Here is a 26,939-nt window from a genome sequence, read left to right as displayed (position 1 = left end):
TAGCACTTCTAGAGACTGCATTTTTTGCCAATATATAATTTTTCTTCCAGTTCACAATTACGCATACTTTGTGTGGGTCCATGAATAAAATTAATGTTTCTTTGCAGGTGGTTCCAACCATTTTATATGCAACAGAATGAGTGTTTTTCATCGTCATAAACCTTTGATGTCGGGTACATCTCCAACCTGCAGACAAACAAATGAGCTTCCTAAAGTCTGCCAGTCACCTCCTCTTTCTCTGTCTTCTCCTGTGATAAAGAAGAAAGCTATCCTACTCCCATCGTTTGATGAAAAGGGCAACACTAAACTCTCAGCAGTTAACAGCAGGTAAGCAGATGTGTGGCTTGATGATATGTTACATGTCTATAAATATTATGCTGACTGCCTTTTACATATCATATGTTCTACTCTTTTAGATCTAACGATGTAATTTCCTCCAAAGCCTCATGTCAGCTTATACGAGGTAAAGAATGTCTGAATTCACAGAGAAACTACGGGGAGAGAGCTTCAACACTTCCAAGGACAAAGTCCTCAACACACAACTCTCTGACAATTTCTGCTGAACCCAACATCTGCATTTCCCCTGCTCTACAGCCAAATTCCTCTCCCACACTCCGCACTTTGAAACCAAGACCAAGGGATTCTCTTCTTCCCCCCTCCTCGGTGTTGGGTGATTTTCACCCGATACTACAACAGTCAGACCAAAAGCCAAGAGTGTCTCCGACTCTGACAGTCCCAACACCCAGACGGACCCCATCACCCTCATCGGCTACCGATAGCCAACAAGAGAGACAGCCTTCTCCTGTTGCTCAGGAGAGACATGCTCGATCTATTTCCATATCTAACATGGCAGTGGAGCCAGCCAACAAGATCAAGCATGATATTCTTGACCAAGGAGCGTTGCTGGAGTTTACTCATCCTGGGCATAGAAGAGTCTGCAGAGAGACTCGACAGACTGACTCTTGCAGGCTTCCAGCATTATGTCACAATTACTGCAAAGTTCAAAGTAAAGTTGGATTGAAGAAAACAGAAATTACAGCAACAGAAAAACCAAAGACTCCAAACAGGAATTCAAATATTGCTACCATGTTGAAACCAAAACCAATAGCAGAACAGCAAAAGCAATGTGAACCAAAGGAAGCGATGAGGCATTTTGATGTTTCTCCAAGAGAGCTTGATGCCTCTTCTATGAAGTCAAGACTTCGAAGCAGGTTAACAGACTACAACCTCAGGAGCAATTACACTCACACTTCTGAATGTACCACCTTTGATCAATCATTTGAGAAAACAGATTGCAGTAAAAGAACAAAGCTGACCAAACCGTCCCTTTCTTCAGATTCTCAGATAAGTTTTAATTCAGACAAAAGTGAAACAAGAAGTAGACAATTTAATTTGGACACTGAAACAAGAGTAAAGCCAGAAGCTTTATCTCTAAACAGCAAGTCCTCTCAGAATCAAAGGTCTGCACCAGACCAGGCCCTGAGGCAGTCCACCCAGACGGATGTAAGGACCGTGGTAAGCCGATCTGAGCGTGCATCAGAGGATTTCAGCTGCCAGTCAGACTTTAGTCAGATACCACTTATGTCTGGTAGTGCACAGAGATTAAATCAAGTTAAGACACATATAGAGGCATCTCAGAGCCTGGGGATCTTCCAGTCAGCATCATATGAACCTCTTTATTCCCAGGATGGAACCTTTTCAAATCCTGACCTCCAGCCTAAACATCCCTGGAATCAGGAGATGACTAAGCAACATGAAAACCACAGAGACATGAACTTCAGTCACACAGTTCTGAAACAATCAGGTGTTTGCAAAACACCTGACCACAACGTGGGTCCAGAATACCCCTGGGCCCCATCCATGGCAGGATGCCCATTCAACAGAAACAGATCTGGTCACAGCTGCAAGAGAGTCTCTGAGTGGCCACAGCAGATTGTTTACCAGCCTTCTGCAGAGATACAAGGTTGTCAACAAAAACACCAACCAAACTACTCTGGCCCAGACAGAGCATTTATCACAGAGGATTCGGAAGACCCGTATTATGTCACCATGTACTATCCAGACTCAGTGTATGTAGGTGAGTATAAACATGTCCAAAACGCTAGAATGACTTTAACTCAAGTCAGTCTCATGGTGTTTCAGTTGCTGTTTTTATTTCAGATAGGAGTCCACTAATATTGAACATGTGGGGGTGGGGGCACAGGCGAGTGGGGTGGTCGAAGAGGATAGCAGAGGGTTGGAAGAGGCTGTTCCTTATCAGCAGACGAACAGACAGGCTGAATAAAGATGTGACCATGTTAGTTAACAGTTTCTGTCAAAGCAAAAAGCCCTGGAAGCAGCGCAGTTTTCCACACGGGAACATAAACACAGCAGAGACATGCAGAAACAACGGCGGCAGAGTGACATAAGAACAACTGTGAGATAAAGTGTGAGTAGTGGGTGAAAAGAAAAGAGTTTTACTTCTAAAGAGTTTTACTTCTGGTGTGTTGATATAAACATGAGTTATGATGGCACATCTCTCCATGAGATTTGCTGTCTTTTTGAGGGTTTTTTAGTGAAATAAAACCAGTCAGATGTCATTCTGTGTGGAATCAGGGTCCTATTGTGGACCTGCATGTGGAAGCATTATTTTAAATGACTTTTGAGGGGAAAAAAATCAGCTGAGGGAGAATGTCCAGTGTAATTATCACATCCTCTCCTGAATTTATGATTTTGTTTCAATGCCTTGGTACTTGCTGGAGGATAATGTTTTGTGTAGTTAAGTGCTTTGTTTACAGAGGTGTGAATTGTTACTGTATTTTTAGCTATAAAAATGCCAAGGGAAAAATTTAAACCCTCAGCTTGAAGCACAACAATAGCGAGGATTATTTGTTGAGCTTTTTGAAAGTAAACTTGCCAATTCTTTTAAAACTTACATTTTAAATAGTTTAAAACCTTTTAATTTATATATGCTGAAACTGACAAATCCATAATATTACTGTCATTCGAAATAAACAAAAGTAAAAATTAAAATCTTGGCTCTATGCTCTATGTTAAAATTTCAAACATTTATGGGAAGCTCCTGATGGTTTTCGGAGCAGCAGCTTAGTTCACTCATACCTCAGTCCGGCTCTGCCTTTGAGTCTCTGGTACATGAGGTTATTTCTTTGTTTTTGAAGAACTTTATAGTTAAACTGTGAACTTCTTAAAAAGTAGCAAATGCAGATTTTTTTTCTTGATCCTTCCTGCAACGCTTAAATATTCTGGATTATTGTGAATATTTAAAATAGTATTATTATTCAAGATCTTTGGGGTACTTAGTATTTTAATTATGCTACAATCCAGACCTATAAATAGAGCGCATCAGTGTCAACAGACTGTTCTAAAAAAAATGTCCCTTTGAGCCAAAGTTACTGTGCGCATGTGCACTGCATCTCCCCACTCCCTGTCCTCTTGTCGCCTTGGCAACAGACAAAGGGGGGCTCTCTTTCGGCCGAAGGGAAGAGAGAAAAGGTAGCATCGCTCGTCACATGACCCTTCCTGTTCTCAGCATCTCTGTGTTGAGTTTTTCGGAGCAGGTTTCGGACCCGGTGAGATCAGCCCGGCTTCTCTTTGCGCGGACGGACTGATCGGGGATCGGTGAGTGTGACGCTGAGGAGCAGACCGTGCTAGCAGCGGGCTAACGCAGCCCCCAGGACCGAGTGCAGAGACAATGGGGTCGGCAGGACTGGGAGGGATGGAACTAACCTCGTGTTTTTATTCAGAACAAATAAAAATTGCAAATCTGCTCATATTTCGTTCAAAAACCTATTTAACATATTCTCTAAGAGCTTATATATCTTCCCTTTTTTTAATGTGTGGCTGTGTTAGCATCTTTAGTGTATGTGTCAGCCCTTGTGGATTGTGCTGAAATGTTTCTAACAATACGTCTGAGATGAGATTATGTGAAAGGAGCAGAGCTGCATGATGACCACTGGCTGGAGTAACTCGAAGTGACAGCCTCTGCCTTCTGCATCTGTGACTAAAGTGGCCCTGCCATAAGCACACCCAGAGAGCTCAGGTCATCATCAGCATCTCTGGCTCAACAGAAAGGTTTCTGTATTTTTCTGTGTCCTGCTGCACCGAAAGGCTGATTTCACTAAGCATATTTTACCAAAACGTTTGACTGATTTGATGTTTCTGATGCAGTAGTGGTTTGTTTTTGTTCCAATAAGCCTGCACTGTGTTCTGTTGCAGTGTCCTGAAGCTCTAACATTGACACAGATGTTTTCACACACCTTGAACTTTTTTTGTCAACATTTGGTACAATCTCAAACCTTATTCAGCCATCCCGAGTCAATGTCTTGTAGAGCCACCTTTTGCTACTTTGATAGTGAATATTTCACCCTTTCTCCTTTGTAAAATAGCTCAAGCTAAGTCATAACCAAAGGATGATCTGAAAGGGGCTTAAGATTGAATTTTGCAGCAACAAATATGCCAGGTGCGAAAGATTTGTTGAGATTTGTTGTTAGGTACGGTGAAGGAGTTGTGTTGCTGTGGGCTTCTCTTCTAAACACCCTGATAGCATCACATCATAAACTGCTGAAATGTCAGGAAGTTTTAAAACAACATGTGGTGGTTTTGTAACTGAGTCATCATTGGGTCTTTCAGCAGGATAATCAGAAAACGTCTCACCAGATAAAAAAATGGCCACCGCAGTCCCCAAACCAAAATGAAATAGAAAAGCTGGGGCATGAAGAGAAGACAGCACTCAAGTGATCTAGATTTGTGCAAAGCAGAAACTGTTTACTGTTATACTATTTGTAGCCACAAACAGTATACCGGAAAAGCATTCCCATTTGAAATAGGCTTCTTCAGGATACCACTTTCTTAAGAAGTATGATTGATATCACTAAACTGCACACAGTTACTACATTTAGTCATATTTTTGAATTTACTGATATTTAGCAACACTTTCATGGAACTAACAGTGGAGAAAAGAGTAAAAATAAAATTTTAGATAATTCTGTTAATTTAGTTTTTTATTTAACATCATTATTTAAAATTTATTGAGACAACAATAAATCAAAATTCTTATCATAATATGAAGTTTCATGATTAAAAGATAATCAACATGATGAATGTCCAGCCCTAATTACTGCAGTGACTTACATGACTTTGCCAGGCATACCAATAAGTGTTTGAAATGATTTCCCTTGATGAAGTAATTTTTCTTTTACTTTGTATTTTGTTCTATTTTTCCCTTAACATATCAGTATACAGACTCACATCTTCTCTTTGCGTCAGCAAATCTCACAAATCCCCTCCTCCAATTGGTTACCACACTTTACATGTTTGCTTGGCTTAAAACCAGAGCTCCGATGATGGGGCAGTGATGTGTGGGTTTGTGGCTAAAACCTTTTGATACTGATGTCTCTGCTCACTGAAATTAAATCTGTTAAACCTATAATAATTAGCAACTTGGAATCAAATGTGTCAGCAACAACACACCAGAGAAACACAGACCTAAACATAATTGAAAATAATGGAAATAGTAATGAAAGAATGCAGCTCTGGGAGTTTCATCCTGCTGCTTTAAGATATGAAAACTACAGTTTTAAGACCTGGTTTCTGTTTTCCCATTTTTTAGGGAGTAAAACATTTGTAGAGGCAGAACTGTTGAGTTTGGTCCATTTCAGACAATTAAAATGATTCCACTTTTGTCTGTCACTCTCTGACATAACCTTTTGTTTGTGCGGTTGCCTTCTTCTGGAACCATGTTTCATGTTGTTAGAAAACTGAAGTCAGATTTCTCCCTTTCCCCTTTGTTCTGAAAAACAATGTTTTCAGGGTCTTTTTAAGAGGTAGGAGCTGTGCTTGCAAATACATCTTCATGAGATTTAAGTCTAGACTTTGAGTAGGCCACCTCAAAACCATCTTTTTATGCTCAGACATTCAAAAACAGACTGGCTGAAGAGCATGTCAGCTTGAAGCTTATGGCGGCTGCAGCAGCCCGTTTCTTCAATATAGAGCAAGTAAAAGGACAAGAAGCTTTAGCTGCTCTACTGGCCTACTTCTCCGTCATTTATTCAAGTGTAATTTATTTCTGTCTTTCTCCATCTCTCTAGACATGTCAGACATAGTTCCACCAGAGGTTAGACCCAAGCCTGCTGTCCCTGCTAAGCCCCCAAATGTGGGCACTCCTTCCCCTTCTAGTCCCTTCCCACCCCAGGGCCCAGTTGTGGGAGCCGGTGGCATCGTTGCGCCCCCTCCAAGCGCTATTCCGGTTCCCATTGGAAGTCACGGTCCTAGCCACCCTGTCGGTCACAACGTGGGTCACAGTGTGGGCCACAATGTGGGCCACAGTGTGGGCCACAGCAGTGGTCATACTGGGGGTCATGCTCCAGCTCACAGTGCGGGTCATGGTCATGGAGGCTCCCACAGCTCCGGAGGGGGCTCCACCCTGCTTGGCTACATTGGTATTGACACCATCATTGAGCAGATGAGAAAGAAGACTATGAAGACTGGCTTTGACTTCAACATCATGGTTGTTGGTACGTCACAGTAGATCGTATTTCTCTTAGCTGACCCCCTTGTTTAAGTTTCTTTATTGTCTAACTTCCATTAACTCTCTCTCAGGTCCCAGCGGCCTTGGAAAGTCAACTCTGGTGAACACCTTGTTCAAGTCCCAGGTGAGCAGGAAGAGTGCAGGATGGTCACGTGACGAAAAGATCCCCAAAACTGTAGAGATCAAGTCAGTGTCTCATGGTAAGTAAAGCGAGAAAGATCTTTATTTACATTCAGATTAAATGAACATAATGCAGCTCTGGAGCATAAAGGATGTGGCCTTCTCTGTTTGATGAACTTTTTCAATATTTCAATGGTTCTTTCCAAAGCTTACAGAATACTTTTAATTTATGAATTACTTTACCAAAATTTACCAGGGTTCTTCCCATGAACTTAGTTTACAAACCTGTGACAATGGGTGCATGACAAAACATGCACATAGTGTAAAGCGCTTTAGGATCCTATGGACTTGATAAAGCGCTATACAAGTACAAGCCATTAATTAGACTATAAAATAATCTATTTATTTTATAGTCTATATAATCATATCTGCTGTGATTTAGAAGGAAGCAAACATACTGCTAGTAATGTGGTGGCTGTCAAAAGAGATTGTGTACATTTATTTTAATTTCCCGTGCCAAGCTAATTACATATATTAAGTCAGCTAAATATGAATGTTGTCCAGGTAATTAACTATGGGGATCTGACTGATATCCATCCAGTTGGTGAGATAAGTTCTAACAATGACGCAGGAGTGAGTTTCATCTTTGCTTTTGTGCAAAAAAAAAGAAAAAGGTTAGACTTTGATTTCCAGCTCCTAATTAAACCTCAGTTTCTCAAGAGCTTTAAATAAAAAGCTTTTACATTTGGTAGTTTTAACCAACTGTTACACCTTCTTTTTATCTTTTAGCAGGATTATATCTGTTACGCCAAACTGTGATTTGATTGTGCATGTGTTCCGCAAATTTAGCCAATAATATATGTAGTCCAATGTTGGTCAGGATATCTTTTTTTAGATAAAATATATATTAATCGAATTGAACATTTGTTTAGTGGCACCATTACACAAAAAATAAACTCAACGTAGCAAGTTCATTAGATACATTGCTCTCACTTCCCCCAAATCTTGGGGCGTTAATTTTGCCTCATAGTCCTTTTGCAGCTTCTGAACAGACCTGTGAGCCCCATGTTAGCACTTGAATAGAAATTATGTAAAACCAAAGCTAACCTGATGGAATTTCTCCCGGCTAATTAGGCTAATGAGTAGTCACTCAGTAACCTTATAGAATATAAAAAGAAGCAACCCACAGAGACTACTGTAGATTTCTCAGGAATAGACAGAGAGAGTTCATTACTGTGAGAAATGGTTCAATATTTTGTCTTTTTTATATATTACACCTATGGACTTGTTTGTTTATTCGCTGAGGATCACTTTGCTATCAGAAACCCCAATTTCAGCTCAATGTTTGGACAGATGGCCTCACAGTTATGCCAAGCAAAATTTGATACACTCCAGAAATAATACATGACTGCATGCGGCCCAGTCCGTGAAGGAGTGAAGAGACCAGTCACAGTCTCGATTTGGGGGTGGGGGTGGGGGGGGGGGGGGGGGGGGGGGGGGGGGTAGTAGAAAAAAAAAAAACCCTAACCCTAACCATATTTTTTGGCATTAGGACCACACTAGGTTGTATGTCTGCAAACCATTAAAATGGTTTTTAATGCTTTAAAACCATTTTTGTTGTTGCAGTGATTGAAGAGGGTGGAGTTAAGATGAAGCTGACGGTTGTTGACACTCCCGGCTTTGGAGATCAAATAAACAATGACAACTGGTAGGTTTTCCAGCTAACGCACCTAGTTGTTGTCCTGTCTTATAGTTCTCTCTTTGTAAAACTGAACGTCTGGTCTCCAGAGTGCTGCAGCGTCATGCTTTTTGTGTCCCGCAGCTGGGAACCCATTTCTAAGTACATCAATGAGCAGTTTGAGAAGTTCTTGAAAGAAGAGGTGAACATCACTAGAAAGAAGCGAATTCCCGACACCAGAGTGCACTGCTGCCTCTACTTTATTCCCCCAACTGGACACTCGTAAGTAAAATTGATGTTTTAACACAAAAATCCTTCGTGCAGACCGGAAATTGCCTCGATGCAGTGCTCTTGTCTTTCCTTTGAGCACCTCGCAATTAGCTGCTGCTGACAGCTGTGAAATTACGCCTTAATTCATAAATGACTATTCAGTCTTTTGTACGTCTCTGCCAGTTTGTCTCATCATTCTCAGTTGGGCTAATTTAAAGCTTTTTCCAACAGGAAGTTTTTAAAACATTCAGATAAGAGTTGAACCTTAACCTTTGTCCAGTGAATTTTCAACAACTTTCACACTCTTGAGGAATTCCTAAAAAGAGAAAAGCTAATGAGATGTGTGACATGTTACAGATATTTCTGTGTTCCACATTTGCTCTTCCAGTCTTTTTCTTTTCTCTTTTTTTTTGGTGGGATGAGCTGTCCTGAAACTCTTTGTCTCGTAAACGAGGCTTTTATTCTCTCTCCACATCTGTTCTAGTCTTCGACAACTGGATGTCGAGTTCATGAAGCGCCTGAGTCACTCTGTGAACATCATTCCAGTGATCGCAAAGTCTGACACAATGACTGTCGAGGAGAGACAAGAGTTCAAACAGCGCGTGAGTGTGATCATTACAGCTGCTGTAACATCTGTTTTACAGGAAAGAGAACTCATTTGATCGCAGATGTTTTCATCTGAGAGCAATACTGATCCCACAGCTTCTCCTAATTGTTCAAATTGTCTTCGCTGCTGCTGCAGGTTAGGAAGGAGCTAGAAATGAACGGGATTGAGTTTTACCCACAGAAAGAGTTTGATGATGACATAGAGGACAAGAGTGACAATGACAAGATCAGGGTACGTGCTCATGATTTCTTTCTTTCTGTCTTTTCCATCTAATCCCAGTGACTACAGATGCACCGATCACCGGGGTTTTGTGGCTAATTTGTGATTCTTTTTGTTTTGAATTGACCTGCTTATATCTACTTTAGCCAGTTCTGATTTTCTTTAGTGCTGCAGCTACTTTAGTAATAAATTATTCTATCAATTAATCGGATAAAAAAAAAAAACAGGTACCTTTGCAGAGTTTCTTTTTAACCACTTAAGCCTTTGTTACACAATATTAGAAATACATTAAAATATGCGAATTCAATTCCTACTTTAAATAACAAAACAAACTATTTACTGCTTAAAATAACAACATTCCATTAGTGTACGCTTGATCATTTGTAACAAAGGATGCATCTGCAGCTAAAAGAAAACACTACTAACATCAACATGTGAAAAGTTCAACGCCTTCAGCTTGACTTCCATCAATGCCGTTTATAGCTAATCTATTAATTAATCATTTGGAAGAAAAAGGTTCTTAATAGGAGTTGTGTTTTTTTTTACAGAATTTACAGCAGACAGTCTAATGTAATGTAGACTGTCTGCTAGACTGTCTGCTTTCAGCAAAATGGCCTTTTTTAGGGTCTGTATACTCCACTTAATGATTAAATGATTACTAAATTAGTTGATGATTATTTGAATAATCTATTCATCATTACAACTTCGAATAATCATTTCAGCCCTAATTTATTTTAATACCTATTCTAGAAAAGATATAAAAAGTATTAAAAGTTAGTATTAAAAATAAAGCCGTGAAAGGAGGAACTGTTGAGGTTGACAAATTGTCACATGTGAGTGAGGGGGATACTATCTGGATTGTGTTTTATGAGACCAGAATCAGAGTGACACCTGACTGATCCTTTCTGTTGGAGCTCAGGTCACTCACTGAGCAGAAAGTTAACATGCCACTTATCTCCCAGACACACACTCTGACCTGGATTGTGCACACACAATTAGAGAAACAGACACAAAGCAGAAGGAATCTCGATGAGCATGTCTCAGACAAGTGGTCCCTTTAGTGTCAGTAACTATCTAAATTGATCATATAATGCGTCAGTGACTGTCTAACAGGGCAGAGACATGCAATTGTAATAATTTTTACACAATGTGGTGTGGTAAAAAATATGTTCTCAATGTGAAGTGATTGCCTTTTTTCTGGCTTGAGCTGTGTGTGAGGAAGACGAAGGTCCTTGTGTAATGAACAAATCAATCTAATGCTTAGTCCATAAAGGACTGGAGATGAAACAGTTTTTTTGGCATCTTCCTGCATTAAACAAATGCTCACAGTCAGACTTAACAGAATGATTATTAATTATTTATATGGGGAACATGCAAAGCCACAGTGTGTGAGGGAAAGTAGTCTTAAAGCAGTATTTTTCTAATATTTAAAAGAAAGACAAGATGATAAGAGTGGACATGTAAGGCTTACTTTAGTATCTCATATGAATAATTTGTACAGTTGCCATTAGTGGCTGTGAACAGCAGTTTCTGTGTCTGTTCCCTGGAGTATGAAGATCCTCACTTTAACTATGACTTCCAACATTTCCAAATCCGCCACATTCCCTGACAGACACAAGATGAAAGCTAAAAAAGATAAGAAGAGATTTCCCTTAAATACACCTCAATAAGTATAGAAGCTTCTTATGATTTTTATATTTTAAACACTTCTGATAGTGAAAACACCTAACTTTGTGTCATCTTCTCTCAGTAGCAACATTCACACTGAAGAGTGTTGTTGTTGCCAGTATGAGGCCTTCACTGAACATGAGTGGATTTTTCAGTTTCAGATTTTGTTCACAATTTCTCCCGCTTTTTGTTGGAGTTTGAGGCAGGGGAATATTTTTTGCTCACTTATTTGAACTCATGAACCCTAGTCAGTGTGAAACTCTGTCTGCCCGTAGGAAATGATGCCCTTTGCTGTGGTGGGAAGTGATAAAGAATACCAAGTGAACGGGAAGCGAGTCCTGGGGAGGAAGACGGCGTGGGGAATCATAGAAGGTGGGCATCGTTGGTGACATTTTGGTGTTTTTGCCACAGCAATAATGAGGATGTTCGTTTGAATCTGTTTCTTCTTTTTGTCTCAGTTGAAAATCCAAACCATTGTGAGTTTGCTCAGCTGAGAGATTTCCTGATCAGGTACGACTGTCTTGTGAAGCATATTTAAACGCGAACACAATAAACTTGATGAAGCAGGTTCAAATAGGTTCAAATCCCGACCCTGGGTCTTTCTACATGGAGTTTCCATTATCTCCCTGTGCATGTGTGGGTCCTCTCTGGGTACTCCAGTTTTTTCTCACAGTCCAAAAATTGCTAGGTGAACTGGTCTCTCTAAATTGTCCTTAAATTGTCCAAGTATTTGTTGGAGTGTTTGTTTATTTCCATGGTATTGAAATGGACTACAGAGCTGTCTTCTGAGTTTTTCCTTGTCGTTTCTCCAGGTCCCACCTCCAGGATTTGAAGGAGGTCACTCACAACATTCACTATGAGACGTACCGTGCCAAGAGATTGAACGACAACGGAGGTCTGCACCCCATCACTTCAAATGACACCCAGGAAAGCAACCTGTAGTCAGGCAGTGAAAGAATCGATCAAGATGAAAACAGTGCAATGAAGCTCATATAGGAGTCTATAAGAAAATTTATGATTTTCACCCCCAGCTTTGCTGCATGAGTGAAATAACTTACCAGTCTGTAAAACTTGGTGTCAACTCTGTTTGCCTCCCTCTCCATGTTTAACCATCCAACATATGCACATCTTTTCCCCTAAGGGACACCATCTGATGAGGTTTTAATGGAAAATCGGTGATATGCCTCAGCCAAGATAAAACATGATTACATTACATCTCTGGCTTGTGCACTGCAGCTGGCTTTAGGAGATGCTTGCTGCAGTTCTCCCCTCTCTTCCATGGGGTATTTGCAGATGTCTGTTTACAAATGAATTACAATAACTCCTAAATAGAGTCAGCAATTCACATTCTGTCAACATGTAATAACAAACATATCAAGCTCAGACTACCACTCTGAAGCCTTTTTTTCTGAATAGTTAGATACAGCATTTACACAAACTAATGTGATCTCCAGCCGAATTTATTTTCTCCAGCACATTCATGACCTTTACTTTACATCCATTCCTCATTTAAGTTTTTACACAATAACATGAGTGATTACAGCTGAAATTGGCTCATTTTGAGGAGGTTTGTAGTTTATTTTTTGTCACTTTTCTTTAATGTTGTGTTCAATGACAGCAACAAAAATGTAGAATTTTGAGTTTATGTGTATTATAAGAGAATAATGAGTCTGATTTTCAAGTCTGGGTGTCAAACACTATACTGTCAATACTTTCTGACTTTAAATGTAAGTTCTGATTATAATGTAACGTTATGTAGTACAACAGAGGCAGCAGGATATGAAGTCAAACTGTGGCTGGCATGCGGATAGGAAGCAGAGATGCAGCAGTTAATCAGCCAGAGATCCGAAGCGGATAATTTTCCTCATTGATCGGCTTTGATCAGTGATCAACTGGTGAAATTTTCTTTATTATGTAATAAATGCATCCAAGCTAAGAACTCCCACCATACATAAAGAAATTTGATGCTCTTTAATCAGGTTTTGATGGTTATAATTTTTGCAGGTTCTTTTTTGATTGATTCAAAGTTAAGATGACATTTCGTCTGCTTCGAAAAGGATTATTTCTATCAGGAAACTTGCACTGATTTAGATTTTTTGAATGGATGAAAAAAAATCACCATAATATTGTGCGTTTTTTTCCATTGCTTTTCTATTTTTTGGCTGCAAAGACCGAAATATAGGATGTTGAGCATTAGAAGTTGAAATATTAAAATTTTTTTTAGTTTTATGCTTTAACTACATAAAACCAATAACAGTGAGACATAGTGCCATTATAAATGAACTTTTATCTGTTTTTATTACTGGTCTCACTTGTTAAAAACTTAGAAAGTGCCACATTAAGAAGTGTACAATTAACTAATAGAGATTCTAGTTTTGAATCTGAATTTCTGTGCAGCAGGAAGCAACAAGTCAGCTCTGCTAAAGATTAAAATTCTCTGCAGCTGCTGCTTGAATACACAAAGAATCCCTGTGGCTTTGTTGTCAGAAGGTCCTAACAAACCTAACAAGCTGCGCTGTCTTCTTCAATTACCAACTCCAGTAAAGAAAATTTTCTGTAATATTCCCTCGCCCGGCTCAATTCGAATCTTTTTAAATGGGATACAGCAGCGGTTTTATCCACTTTATACTACAGTAGACAAGGACTTAGGTTTAAATAGGAAAGATCCAACTGAACACTTGCATGGGCTTAGTGTGCTCCTGCAGTGACACCTTGAGTATGTTTAACTAGATGATTATAGATTCAGATGAATTTTTAGTAATTGTGAATATTTTTACACTTAAACAGATGACAGGCTTTTAGATTAATTAGATTAATTGCAGTGTATATTCAAATATTGGAAAGACACTAATTTCTGCACTAAGGTTTTCTTTCTTTTTAATCACACGCTCTGACTTTACAAGAAAACATTTTCCAGTTTTGTCACCAGTGAATTATCTTTGCATGGCAGAAATCTGGGCAAGATTTTTAAGATATCTGCAAAATAAACTGGTATGTGGTCTGTTTACTAAGAGTGTGAGAACAGAGCTAAAATACGTGTACTGCCAGTTTCAAATTAAATTTCACATGATCACCACTTGGTGGCAGCACTCCGCAACATTAAGACAGGATCAAAAAAGACCTCAGTTGCTCTGACTTTTTTTTTCCTGAAAAGGTTTACAGAGTTTGACAACAAATCTAGTCGTATCAGGTTTATGAAAAACTTTCATGTTAAACACTCCAATTACGTGCACTGAATTAAGCGAGCTGTAAACGTGTTTACTGGGTTTTCTTCAGGACTTAAGCATTTATAAATGTTCAGCCATGTACAGTATGCTGTGGAGAAGAAATATGCCAAAACGAAATGATGTAATCCTTCAGTAAATCATTCATTATTAATATAAACAGTCACTCATGTGGGTATGATGTTTGGCAAAATGGTCATAGTTGTGATTTTAGTGCAATCCAAGGTCTAAAAGCAGAGATGTGTGGTATTGTGTTTGTGCATGCTTGTGTCTGTACTGCCAGTCAGTTCTCACGTCACTATGATTAACTGAATATTTCTGGATGTGTGGTTTGTGCATTGAACTGGTGTGTCATGGGGTTGCCCTCTGAACTCCTGTTACTTCTTTCAGTCAGTATAACTTCAACATGATCACGTAATTATTGACAACTTTTTGCAAAGTTGGCATGACATATTTATAACATCATTTCCAGTGTTATTTGCCATTATTTATACATTAGTGTCTTATCATTGTAATTTATTCTTTTATTTAATAAATTCACTTCCTCATGTTTTTAATTTTTGTCTCCTAATTTATTGATTTATCTTGAATATGTTTGTATTTGACCTCCAGAATGGGAAACATCATCAAACACAAGCTGAGACGTTATTCCATTGAATGCTAAATAGCATGCAGAATAATTAAACTGCGTTGATGTTCAGACTCAGTCAGTAAATTAGAATATTAAAAAGCCAATTTATTTTAGGAACTTTAAACACATTGAAATACATTATATAGAATAATTAGACAGATTTGAAAGGCTTTATTTCTGTTTTGATGATTTTCTGCTTACAGATAACGAAAACATGACATAAAATTAGAATATTACATCAGACCATTAAGAAAATCCTTCATATCAGATTCACAGCCATTTTTGGGGTGGAAGCACTTCAATATAAAGTGTCTTTCTTTTCTGTCAAATCTCAGAGAGTTAAACATCTTTTGATTCTTGAAGAAACGTCAAGCTGAACCTGGAGCAGTTAAGAAGTTTATTCCTTGAACGTGGAAACACCATGACATTAAGAAGATTATTTAAAGAAAAACTACTCTAGACTGAAAAAGGTGTCTTTTATTTAAAACAAACTCCTGAAAGCTTTGGTAATCGTCTTGAAACAGAAAACCAATAATGTCATATTTCCTTGTAACTGAATTCATCCCATTCACGTGTAACTCAACGAACCATTCCTGATGTTTGATGTTGCAAACATAGACTCCTTCAGTACAAGGTCTAGTCATCATAACATCAGAGACTGATCCTCCATTGGGGCCTTTTTTCTGCTCATCCTGACCGCATCACAGCAGTTCATTCAGAGGTCAAGATCAGTTTGTTTTTGAGTCATTACATGGCTGTGAAAAGCATTTTCTCCGTCACAGATTTCTTCTGGTTTTGCTTTTTCTGTCACTGTTAATAGTTTCAGACCATCAAACGCATTTTAATGTCAAACAGAGATAACGTAATTAAATATAAAATGTAGAATTAAAATCAGAAATTTGTGCTTTAGAGTTAGAAAAAGAAATCCAAAACAATCTCTGTTAAATCAGAAATTACTATACCCACATTTTTGGAAGGCTGAGTTAAATTTTGTCATACAGTAATCCTTATTATTACTGTAAAATCAGGGACTCTCTTAAAGGAGCAGGATTATGTATTTTGCTGAACATTTCACTGCTATTTTATAGCACAATCAAGTTACTGTGTTTCCTTCAGTTGTTATAAAAATACCATATATATCAAAACTTTCAAAAGAATTTTGACTTTGCAATTTGGCGTCTTGAAACTGGGCCTCTGTTTCTTTAAGAAGTTCCTTAAAGACTCCACATTCCACATTCAGCATTTCATTACAATGTCTTAACGTTTCTCTGTTAAGACATTTACAAACATTCTTTTAATTCTCTTTCAGTGTCGGACTGAGTAATACATCATATAATAATAATTTCTGCAGATGCACAGTTCCACCAGGTGTTTGCTAATTGCTTCTGCCGCTAGTCTGGATCATAACACAGCCTCTTTAAATGGAACCTTATTGAGAACATGAAGGAGGCTAAAAATGGCAAAAAGAATCACATCATGCCCCAATCCGCAGAATTTCAAGAACAGATGACAAACAAGTTCTTTGTCAACCATCAGTTTAAAAAGAGTCACAAAGTGGCTTTAAGACTCCAGCAAACCACAGTGAGAACTTTCATCTGCAAATGAACATAATATGAAGCAGTGGTCAACCTTCCCAAGAGTGGCAACAAAAACTACTCCAGTAGTGCATCACAGACTCATGCAGGAGGTTACCATAAAACTGAAAATAACATCTAAAACACAACAGAACATCATTTGTCTCACTTAAGGTCAGTATTCAATAAGAAAGACATTGGAGGGAAACTGTATTCATTGCACAGCTCTATGGAAAATGGCATGAAGCTCATGTCTCAAAAAGCACCCAGGTGATCCTCAAGACAAGGAAGGATATAATGTGTATTTATATTTTGAGTAAAACACAGTATTTCAGAAACATGATACAGTCAAACATGGTGAAATTAAGTTAAACTTGTTCACTGTCTTTTTGATTGTCTTTGTTTTTGATGGCTGCACTATGGCAGCATAGTTACATGAAAACCAATCATGTCCTACAGACACTCAAGAGCTTACTTTGAACTTACTTTGACCAGCAAGGGGACATACGTGCACATAAAGAAATTAACCCTTTGGTGAACCAGCTGGTTTAAAGGTTTCAAAGACTTATAGATCTTTATCATATGACTAACAAGGCACTGAAGAGGTGCTCTGCATTATTGGCTGAATTCTGGTGATGCTGGTATGAAGAAAAAGTGTGTACTTACATTGGCTGGCCAGTAGGTGCCAGTGCATGGAGTGATACAGTGCAGTCAAGTGGAGAGACTTAAATTAAGGTTTACCAACAATACACACACATATACAAGAAAATAGGTTTTGATTAGCTGTCAGCTGCATTGAAAACTATGTTTGAGACATCTAGAACGGTTTTCTTTCCTGCCAACCTGTATTTTAACTCCAGCAGCCTGAGGAGTCCCATTGGGCGAATAACCTGCAGTTTTGCACACACGCCACAGTTATCATCAGTCTGCTTGTTGTTGGCTTAGCCTTAACTCTTTTCCTCCAGAAGATGTCTAAAATCCATCTGCAATTAGCAGACCTTCAACACTCATTAATTGTACACTCAAGTATTTGTATTTCTGGGTTTCTTTGGTTCCTTGTCTGATCCTCCTATTTACTGCTAGTCTCCTGTTGTACCTCTGTTCTCGTTTGACTGTCTTTGTGGTTTATTTTTTCTTTTTGCCTTCTTGTGTTTGGAGCTTTGTTTGCCATGTTGGTTACTAAAGTTTTTCTGCATCATATCTGCCTGCTTTCTGTCTTCTTTGGGTCATTCACAGTTTATAAAAAGATGCAATTGCATTTAGAGTTTAGAGCTGGTCTCTTTGACAGAAATTTTTTTTGTTTAGGCCCTGCCCTGAGTAGAGGTTCGCTTGAACCTGAGGAGAACTCCTCCCTAACTCATCAACCTGAAATTGCTCTGATTGCTGTCTGCAAACAACTTAGACACACCTGACTTAAGCTGATGAGTAATTGACAAGCTGTTGAGGTAATTCCTTTCAATGAGAGTCTTTGGAGAAGGGAAATGTCTAAAATATGCAGTGTATGGTCCAGAGAGCAGGACTAGGAAACACCACATAAATCGTTGGAATGTCTGATTTGATAAGATAAGTGAATAGGTCACCTCATACTTTGAAACAGTATCTTTATATTGTTACTTGGCGCCTTTGGTTGTGGGGTTAGTTTTGTACAGTCACACAGCACATTGAAATTGACTTGTTTTTAGAATCATTTTATCCTGTAGCAATGTGTGATTTAACTTTGAGTTTTTCATCAATCAGTATATTATCAGGCAGCAGAAGGAGAAAGGTTTTCTGACAGACAAGCTAAGCTAAAACCTATTCAAACACCATTATATCCAGTTCTTTACCACCACACAGAACTTTAAACATCAATTCTGGCCAATTCAAGTGAATGCACAGTTGATTTTTATTACCTTGGGATTCTTTTTCATTTTTGTTTTCATGTTAGTGAAAGCACAAAGGACTTCCTACTGTCCTTTCAGCTGCTGACTGGTGAAGAGTTGGACCAATCCCTTCAATATAATTTACAGGATTAAAGGGTTATGGAAATACTGCTCATGTTTCTTCAGAGCAGAAGTAATATTAAAATTCCCTTTCGGTTGATTCACTCAGTCCAACACATAGAACAGTAACCATGAATCACCTATTTTGCTATGTTCTATGGCATGGAGGTACCAGGAGCAACTGTGGAGGAAGAGTAGTAATCTAGCAATCTGAAAGTTGGGGAGTGAATTCCAGCTTTCTCCTAACATGTTGATTTGTCCCTGGCAAAGATATTTAACCCCAAGTTGCCTACCAGTTTGTGTATCAGTTGCACACAGTGGTGTAGCAAGGTTTTCAAAGGTGCAGGGTATGTGAATTAACTGGGAAGGGATTGTCCCTAACACAAAATTGCAACCCATTTATTCAATCATATTCAATCATATTGCTTCTAAAAGTTGATCGTCTGCTTCAAATGATGAAAAGTTTTTGCTTTGGCACCCAAAACAAGATTGAAGATCCATCTTGACCTTGTCTTCGATGGAATGCAGGCATGCAAAGCTCTGTATTTCTTGCCTGTCTTCTCAAAATGTCTGTTGGACAAAAGCCCTATTGTTCATTGAAGCGCCCTCCAATATACCTGTTCCTTATTCAGTGATACAGAGAATAAAACACTACATACTCGAAGGCTATTTAAAACTGGTGGAGTCCTGAAATTCAACATTTCACTATGCAATATCATCATGCTCTTACTTTAGCACATCTTGATCTTGACAACAACAAAAAATAGCTTTCACTTACACTGCAGAAGCACTATTGGTTCAATAAGCAGTTGGAAAAATTATGATCAAGTATCTGTAGGGATTTTTATTACAGTTGTAAGATATAGTCACCTGTGTGGTAGACAGTTGATGGATTGACTTCCTACTGTTCTTTCAGCTGCTGACTGGTGAAGAGTTGCACCAATCCCTCCAATATCATTTACAGGATTAAAGGGTTATGGAAATACTGCTCATGTTTCTTCAGAGCAGAAGTAATATTGATGTTCCCTTTCGGTTGATTCACTCAGTACAACACATAGAATATGGGACATCATCCCCTCTCGTAGCCTAGTCGAAGACACCTATAATCACGTCTTTTGGCAAATGACGTGTGATGATGGGTGGCAGGCTAAAGATTAAGATGATGGTAAGGAGTGCTTCTGACCTCAAACTCTTGAAGTTCATCACCAAAGACAAATTATCAAAATGCCACTGAAAAAGTTGGTCAATGAGGCATTGCTGTAATGCCAGTAAATATTTTTTCCACTAATTACTGAGAAGAACATAACATTTTTCAATAACAAGTTGTTATTGAATAATAAAAACTGCATAGTTGTTAATTTGAATATAAATAGAATAATTCAGAGTGGATACTCCTTTGTCACTTTATTATATTTTCTGAGATGTCTTTTTTCCAGTCCTAAAAAACTTCTTAGTTGGATGAAAAATGTTAAATCTAAATTTGCTAGGAGTGTGAATAATTATGGGCTTAACTGTATATCAGTTCTTAATATTCAAATTTCTCTGTTTTTAATTGCACATCTTTGAAAATGCTATGCTTCTTAAAGATTCGGACAAACCTAGTCTGCAATTACCTTTACTTGTCAAATGGTGGCACTGTATTTCATTTTTGGTTAAACTGATCTATTATTTTTAAACAAAACTGAAAAAAGCAAATCTGTCCCTTTTCTTTCCCCACTTTATCCTCACAAGGTGGTGGGAAGCTGGTACTTTTCTTCAGTGATCAGAGGGTGAAATTGAGGGTACGCAGGACTTCAGTTTATAAGTAGAGCTAGCAGGTCAATCGTGTATGCATACATTTACTCCTAAAAGGAAATTATAGCGCTGAAATAACCCAGCATACCAGTTTATGGGGAAGCAAGAAAAAACATAAAACCTCCACACAGAGAGGCCCCAGGTGGGATTCAAATCCAGAAACCTTCATGCTGCATGGCAACAGTGCTAACAACTGTGCCAGTATGCAACCAAATCAACAAGAAACAAAAAACATTCCTGTAGGTGGAAATGTGCAACCTATGCAGTTTTTATTTATTTATTTTTTCGCTTTCTGGACCAGTTTGTGTTCAAGGTTGGGGGATGGAAAGGTGGATGTTGGCGTATGCTCCTACAATAGAGGCAAGGTGTGGTTAACTGGTATGCATCTGTATCAGATTATCCCAGTATGAAACCATGCATGATTCTGCACGGCAGGAGAAAGCTTACCCTGCTAGACAGATTGAACATCACTTCCTTCTAACAAATGACTATGCCTCCTTTGTAAATATTGGATGCAATGTTGTAAATGGGAGGCCTTGGGACTTCTTGGATCTGCTATGCAGATCAATGAACAAATGTTTCTGTAAGTTTTAGGTTCTTCAATATAATGCTAGACAAGATAAACAATTATGTGGCATAATAGCCCATCATTCATTAGTATCTGGCACATGAAAAAAAGATGAAAGCAAAGGGACCGCAGTATTTCATTACTTCAACGTTTTTTAACTAAATCAGAATTAGTCGCATAATATTGCATACTACATAACACTGTTGTCTGTCATCACATCTAAACAGCCAGAACTAAAAAAAATACCCTTGTAAGCCTATTTTATGCTTTTATTGTTTGAATCCATGTCTGCCTGAATCCTCCAGCTATAAAATCGTGACACATCAGTCAGGAGGTACAGGTATTTCTCATTCTGGTGCAAAGCTATGTTGACAACCCAAACTTTAGTAGTGTTGTTGCAAAAATTCATGAGTTTATAGTCATTCTTGCAAACCTGTTGGATAAAACCTTTAGGAAAAGATTTTAAAAGAAGTAATGAGCAGAATAACTAGTTCATCTGGATATTTGTGGTCTCTAAAGACAGGTTTCATCTCAAGTTATTGTCTTTGTGTTATGCCACAGTAATACATTTACAAAATGAAAACGTGATTACAATGACTGGCCTACGTATTCATTTTATTTGGGGCCGTCCCTTGAATCAGATGCGAGATGTAAATATTGTTGTAGGTGTAAGCGGTGTAAGATGAAAACAAGGGGAGATTTTCACTGCTAAAACCTCTGGATTTTAGATACATATCTTTTCCATTATACAATACAGTACAACAACAGGAAAAAATATCCAGCACTGACAGAAAAACTAAAAAGATCTTACTTAGTGAGGATTACTTATTGAGTCTTTTCTAATCGTTTGAGGAAATGTCCTAAACAAACATTGCACTGCATTAACTCAGTAAAAAGATTATTACACTATTTTGTGACATAAAAAGCTGTTGTTGTATTACTAATAGAAGACGTGTAGCTTACGTCTGTGCTTTTCTCTGCTTCTTCATAAAGTTTTTCTTGGCCTCCACAATTGAAAAATTCAATTTTAATTTCAAAGGTGTCCTAATGTCAGAAAATAGATCAGCTGGCATTTTTGGGTCAGGTTAGAGCAAAACGGAAGTTGTTTTGTCAAATAAATAAATAAATACCATTAGTCAAACAAAATGACTCCCAGTGAATAATCTGTTAGCATAGTGATACCCACAGTTTCAAGAGCCAATGCATGTTTTAGTTCTTTCCTTAGTTTTCTTTCCTTTTCCTTAGTTTAACAAACATGAAGGTTCGTTAGCAGGCCTCTGTAGAATTTTCCAGCGCCGACATAAACTCCAACAGTTTCTCAATGCTGAGAAGATTGTTGGACTATTTGAATGGTCTCCCAATCTCCCAAGGGGGAGATATTGAAAACTGGTAGGCCATTGACTCTCAAGGACTGGAGCTGGACACTCATGAGTTAGCTAGTGCTGGTACTAAAGCTCTCGATTCCAATGGTAAAAAAAGGTTAGGACGGATAATGTGCAGGATAAAGATGACAGCTGTTGTAGCATCCACACAACAAATATGGTCTATTAAATTTCTGATACTGACATTTATTGTTTGCTAAGATTGTTAAACCAGTTGCTGATAAGCCTGTTCTGCTAAATTAGCACAGATCACTTATTCAAGCTCCCAACACACTTTTTTGGCACTAGTGACCTTTATTGACAGTCACCACACAGGAAATGAACAGACAGAAGATAGGAAGACATGCAGCAAAGGTCAGGAATCAAATAGCTGCGTCGAGACCTACATCCTTAGCATATGAGGTGTCTGCTCTACTGCTACACCATGCAATGGCCTACAACCGATTTTTAAAGAAATTAATTGGTATAAAAATCACAGTGAACATCAGACTTTACTTTTTGATTCCAAAATGGCTCATTCAAACTTCAAGAGTGAATTAGTTACTGAATGTGGATATAAAGTTAAGCAGAGGTAGTTATTTCCCTAAAAAGACTGAAATTTCATTTTTTGAAATGTGCTATGCTAAAGATTTTAAAATTTATAGCGTTATAAAACTAGATGTTTGTCATTCATAAAAATGTCAACAAAGAACTTACCTGTGATTTCTGAATTTCTTGAGTCTTTGGAGGAAATCTGGAGATGATCAAGCCCTTTTACAAACAAATAATACCTACCTACCAATAAATTCAGTCTAAACTGGACTCAATGACTGGTAACACCGAAGGTATATGGGATGGAAAAATGTGCCATGGTTGCATAGACAACATAGCTAGTACTGGGATCTCATTAAATTTGACCAAATTCTGGGTTACAAACATCCTGCCTTCGCACATTATTAAATATGGTAATAAATGTATAAATATGATACTGAAGGCATCATTTTGAAAAAAAAATGTGTTCTTAATTTTATTTTTCCTACTCCTTCCACCAGAAATGTGAAAAACAATGTACATGGTTTAGGGGTGTCCAAACTTTTGCAACAGTACAATATTGTAATTGTTTGCTGTTACACTCGCAACATTGAAGCATTGATAATGTCCGCTTCTTCCTGAGCACTGACATTCAATCAGCTGCCTTATGTGTGCTCTAGCGCCCCCCGGTGGTTAAAAATGTAATGATTGTTCATTTTATATATTTTTTATATACCTATAAAAGCAGAAGTTAATAAAAAAAACAGGACAAAATTTACATCGCTGTAGATAAAATACAGCAAAAATAATGTAAGCATTGAAAACATTCAATCAGCCAGGCACTGTCAGCTGAGCAAAACGATTTCATCAGGTTAAATGTACAACAGGAAGTTTGGATTTTTGCTATCATTTTTTGTCCAATTAAGCATGAACAAGTAACAAGTGCTTAAGTTAGTAACGAGAACAGAGCCAAGCGTGTAATCCGTAGGAAAAGTTACCTCAACATTATTGACCTTGCTGCACTGTAAAAATGTTGCACATGGCAAGATATGGAGCTTTCTGTAACTTTAAAAGCAATATGTTGCAGCACAACCTGGCTGGATTTCTTGACGTATGCAGGTGACTTTGGAGCTTTGTGGGTTTAGAAAGCTTTTGCCTTATCAGGCTTGCACCTCAGATCTTGTCTGAGCTGGTCTGCATGAATGTGATTGAGGAAAAAAAGCATTGGTCATTGAGAGCAGAGACTCTTTACTGCTCATGGCTAATGCATGAACATATAAAAAAAAAGTAATAGCTAAATCAGACTAAAGTAAGTGCAGATGTCTGGACTACTTAGGGTAAGCAAAGACAGATATTTTTTTAATGCTTGTGATCAGAGAATCTTCACTGTCTACCCTCTGCTGGGCTTTTGTGGTACTGCAGTACTTCTTTGTGTTAGTGAGTCAACAAAATGGCTGACATGTGTAACTGTGCCATGATAGATAGCAAGAAACAATCTCTTGCAGCACAAACACGACAGATCTGACATTTTAAAGGTTTTGACTAATTTTTTTTTCTTGTGGTCTTGCTTTTCTGTGGCCTCCCATGAGCTCAGAGTAAGGACTCAATCATCTGCTTATTCAGCTGAAAAAAAGGTACCAACACATTTTCTCCACAATTTTAGATTTAGTACTCTGCTTACATAAAAATTAGGCTGTATATGTACATGTATATGTGCTTTATATGTATCGTGTCATTTAAGGCACAGTTTTGAGTAACAACAATTCTGAATAAGCGAAGCTCAACCACACTGATTCAGATATTGGGAACATGAACATACAAGACTAATGAATCACAGTCATAGTACTGTCATGTAGGACCTGAAACCTAATTATATCACAGGTGTGGTGAAAGTTAGTTTTAGAACATTTCTGAGGCTGTTGCTGGACTAGCTCCTCCTCCTTTGTTTAAATCCCTCCCCCTCGGTTTAATCCCTCCCCCTGAACCGTTTTTCTTTGTCGTGGACAAATCACACACCCCTCCCTCTCCGTGCTAATATGCAGCTCCTCTGCAGTTTGTCCTAGCAGAAGTCTGCTCTGTGTGGCTGTTTCTACCATACTGCAGCTGGGTTGCTCCAGGCTGAGGTTGCTGCTGCCGAGTCCTGGCGGATCAACTTCTAGGAACCGTACCCGTGACGTCGAGGAGCTTCTTCATACGTACCTTTCCGGTTTTAGGTACCAGCTTTGGGATCTCCGACGGTATAGAAAGACTACAAAGAGGAGATTAAAAAGGAGGAAAAAAATCAGGTCGCGACGGCTGATCGACGCGGACGACTTTCCGGCGTTGCCGACCAACCCCCCGCTCCCGCCACCGACAACTGACGTCACAACGCAGCCGTTGGTTTTTTTTTTTGTTTTTTTGAGTCGTTTGTGCGAAAGGAGGAGGAGTCTATTTTTTTTTTTCCTCCAAGAGAAGCAAAGAGTCGGAGTGGAGTGTGCCGACTACAGCACAACATAGAGCTGCGGCTTTATTTACCTTGTGCATGTAGAAACCGGTGTCCTGCAGCTCCATCCACACTACATCCTGTCTGCACCGTTCTGCAGAGAAGCGGACACATCGAAGTCCAAACTGAAAATAACTCGACACCACTGGACAACAAGACGAGTCGGTGAGTGGAGGTACTGCATGCTAATCAAGCCTCACTTTTTTTTTTATTTTTTTATTTTTTATTATTTTTAAAGTCAAGAGGCTTTGTTTTTTTCCTGTTTGAATTTACAGTCAATAAGAAAATATTTTTTGGCTAACCATTTAAAGAATGATCTGTAGAAGTTGTCATTAGCAGCTAGCGGTAATAAGAAATGTAAGCTAACACTGATCACAATAGCTAAAAACTTAAATATATATTAAAACATGGTTTTATTATTTGCACTTTTATTGTTATTATTATTTAATGTTTTGTTTTTAAATATATTTGCTGTGTCATAAAGACTTTTTACAGTGCAGTTTAGCATTGCTCCTAGCTTTAGCGAAAAACAGCTATGAGTTCCACAAATTCCGTTTTGCAACTTTCCTCAAATGTTGAATTTTGCAATGAAAAATCGTACTTTTTATTTGTAATGTCATAACCAAGGAAGCTGGTTCTTTTTAAAAATATTGTCAAAGTGGATATATTTGTGGGCGGAGCCTATTCAAAAAATTTCAGCTGACCAGTTGTCCTAGCAACTGACACTAGTCACTCTAGTTTCTTCTGTTCTTATAACGGCACTTGTGTTTGAGTGTCTTTGCTGTATCTGACTGTAGGGGTTTACTTGTTTAATATTTGTGCTATTTGGTGTTTACATGTCTAACTCTGATGTCAATTCAGGTTATGGCTTGATTTAGGTTTCTGTTACTTTTTGAAACATTATAACATGCTAGTTTATGCTTTTTATCTGAGATTAGCATGCAGAGAAGAATATTATTGATGGATTCTCTGGTTTAAATACTTACAGTGTTAACTGTAAACATTTGTTGTCTCTGATATAATTGTGTCTTTGTGAAATATTTAAAGACCCACCCCTAACAAGTCAGCATGGCGGGTATGTTGTGCTGATGCTAAAACAAGCAGCAACCCCAACCAGCTCACAGCACAAGTTACAGTTGAGTGAAGAGACACACAGGAGAGATTTGTGTCCATGGATTTTCTCCATATACTTGAATTAAAAAAAAACTAAGGAGTTATAAAAATAAGATTTTTTGTCCCATTATTTCCATCTGTCAATACGTTTCTGGAATGGTTTTTTAAGGTTGCCCCTTTTTTTCCCTCTTTGTACCCAAAGTAAAACTTAATACACATGAATATCTTCATGTGGCAAAAAAACAAATATGACTAAAATATAAGAGGAAATGGCATGCCTCACTGTATGTTGTCAAGGTCCCCTTTTGGCCTGAAGTGGTACAGGCCAGTAATTTTCCATGAAGCACATTGCCTTGAAAAGTGGGTGTGGCCTAATCTCTATGGTAAAACTAGAGGTAAGCAGTTTTTTGCTTTTAATATAGTGTTTCCTTATGAAGTTAGAATGATTTTTTTTTTCAGTTTTAGTTGAACTAATGTACAAATGAATGAGTACATGCTTCCCAAGGGAACAACAGAAGCATGTTATTAACAAAGCTATTGAATCACAGTAAAATTGAGAACAGTTCAGTTCTCACAATTGAACTCCTTCGT

At 38.2% G+C, this 26,939-nt stretch overlaps 2 protein-coding genes across 5 annotated transcripts in view; both read left to right on the top strand.

The window, feature by feature from the left end:
* The first annotated feature begins 111 nt into the window (after window positions 1-111).
* Window positions 112-14,869, top strand: septin3 (septin 3). 3 transcript variants are annotated; one of them, XM_032562354.1, is made up of 11 exons: window positions 112-327; window positions 417-2,077; window positions 6,087-6,512; window positions 6,598-6,726; window positions 8,273-8,354; window positions 8,469-8,606; window positions 9,079-9,196; window positions 9,337-9,432; window positions 11,364-11,460; window positions 11,547-11,598; window positions 11,901-14,869. In XM_032562354.1, the coding sequence occupies exons 1-11, from the start codon at window positions 137-139 to the stop codon at window positions 12,028-12,030; spliced, it is 3,120 nt and encodes a 1,039-aa protein (XP_032418245.1). In that variant the 5' UTR covers window positions 112-136; the 3' UTR covers window positions 12,031-14,869. The 3 variants fall into 3 exon arrangements, with proteins under 3 accessions (XP_032418245.1, XP_032418247.1, XP_032418246.1); XM_032562356.1 differs by lacking the exons at window positions 112-327; window positions 417-2,077 and adding an exon at window positions 2,248-2,428; XM_032562355.1 differs by lacking the exons at window positions 112-327; window positions 417-2,077 and adding an exon at window positions 2,435-3,618.
* Window positions 14,870-24,763: 9,894 nt separating this feature from the next.
* Window positions 24,764-26,939, top strand: part of atf7ip (activating transcription factor 7 interacting protein) — a 34,129-nt gene continuing 31,953 nt past the window's right edge. The window contains exon 1 of one of the 2 annotated variants that reach the window (XM_032562358.1): window positions 24,764-25,400. The gene's annotated coding sequence lies outside the window, so the exon portion shown is untranslated. Of the gene's footprint in view, window positions 25,411-26,939 lie in introns of both variants that reach the window. The other variant, XM_032562359.1, reaches the window with a different exon arrangement.

Source organism: Xiphophorus hellerii, chromosome 5 (genome assembly GCF_003331165.1).
Source record: "Xiphophorus hellerii strain 12219 chromosome 5, Xiphophorus_hellerii-4.1, whole genome shotgun sequence".
Lineage (NCBI taxonomy): Eukaryota > Metazoa > Chordata > Actinopteri > Cyprinodontiformes > Poeciliidae > Xiphophorus > Xiphophorus hellerii.
The sequence above is the reverse complement of the archived record's forward strand: the minus strand, read 5'-3'. Positions and strand labels throughout refer to the sequence as shown.

Bases quoted from the DNA above. Each gene is read 5' to 3' on its own strand.
- septin3 (XM_032562354.1), top strand. From the start codon at position 137: ATGAGTGTTTTTCATCGTCATAAACCTTTGATGTCGGGTACATCTCCA. The intron at 9,197-9,336 runs GTGAGTGTGATC...CTGCTGCTGCAG, and splicing joins GACAAGAGTTCAAACAGCGC to GTTAGGAAGGAGCTAGAAAT. The intron at 9,433-11,363 runs GTACGTGCTCAT...GTCTGCCCGTAG, and splicing joins GTGACAATGACAAGATCAGG to GAAATGATGCCCTTTGCTGT.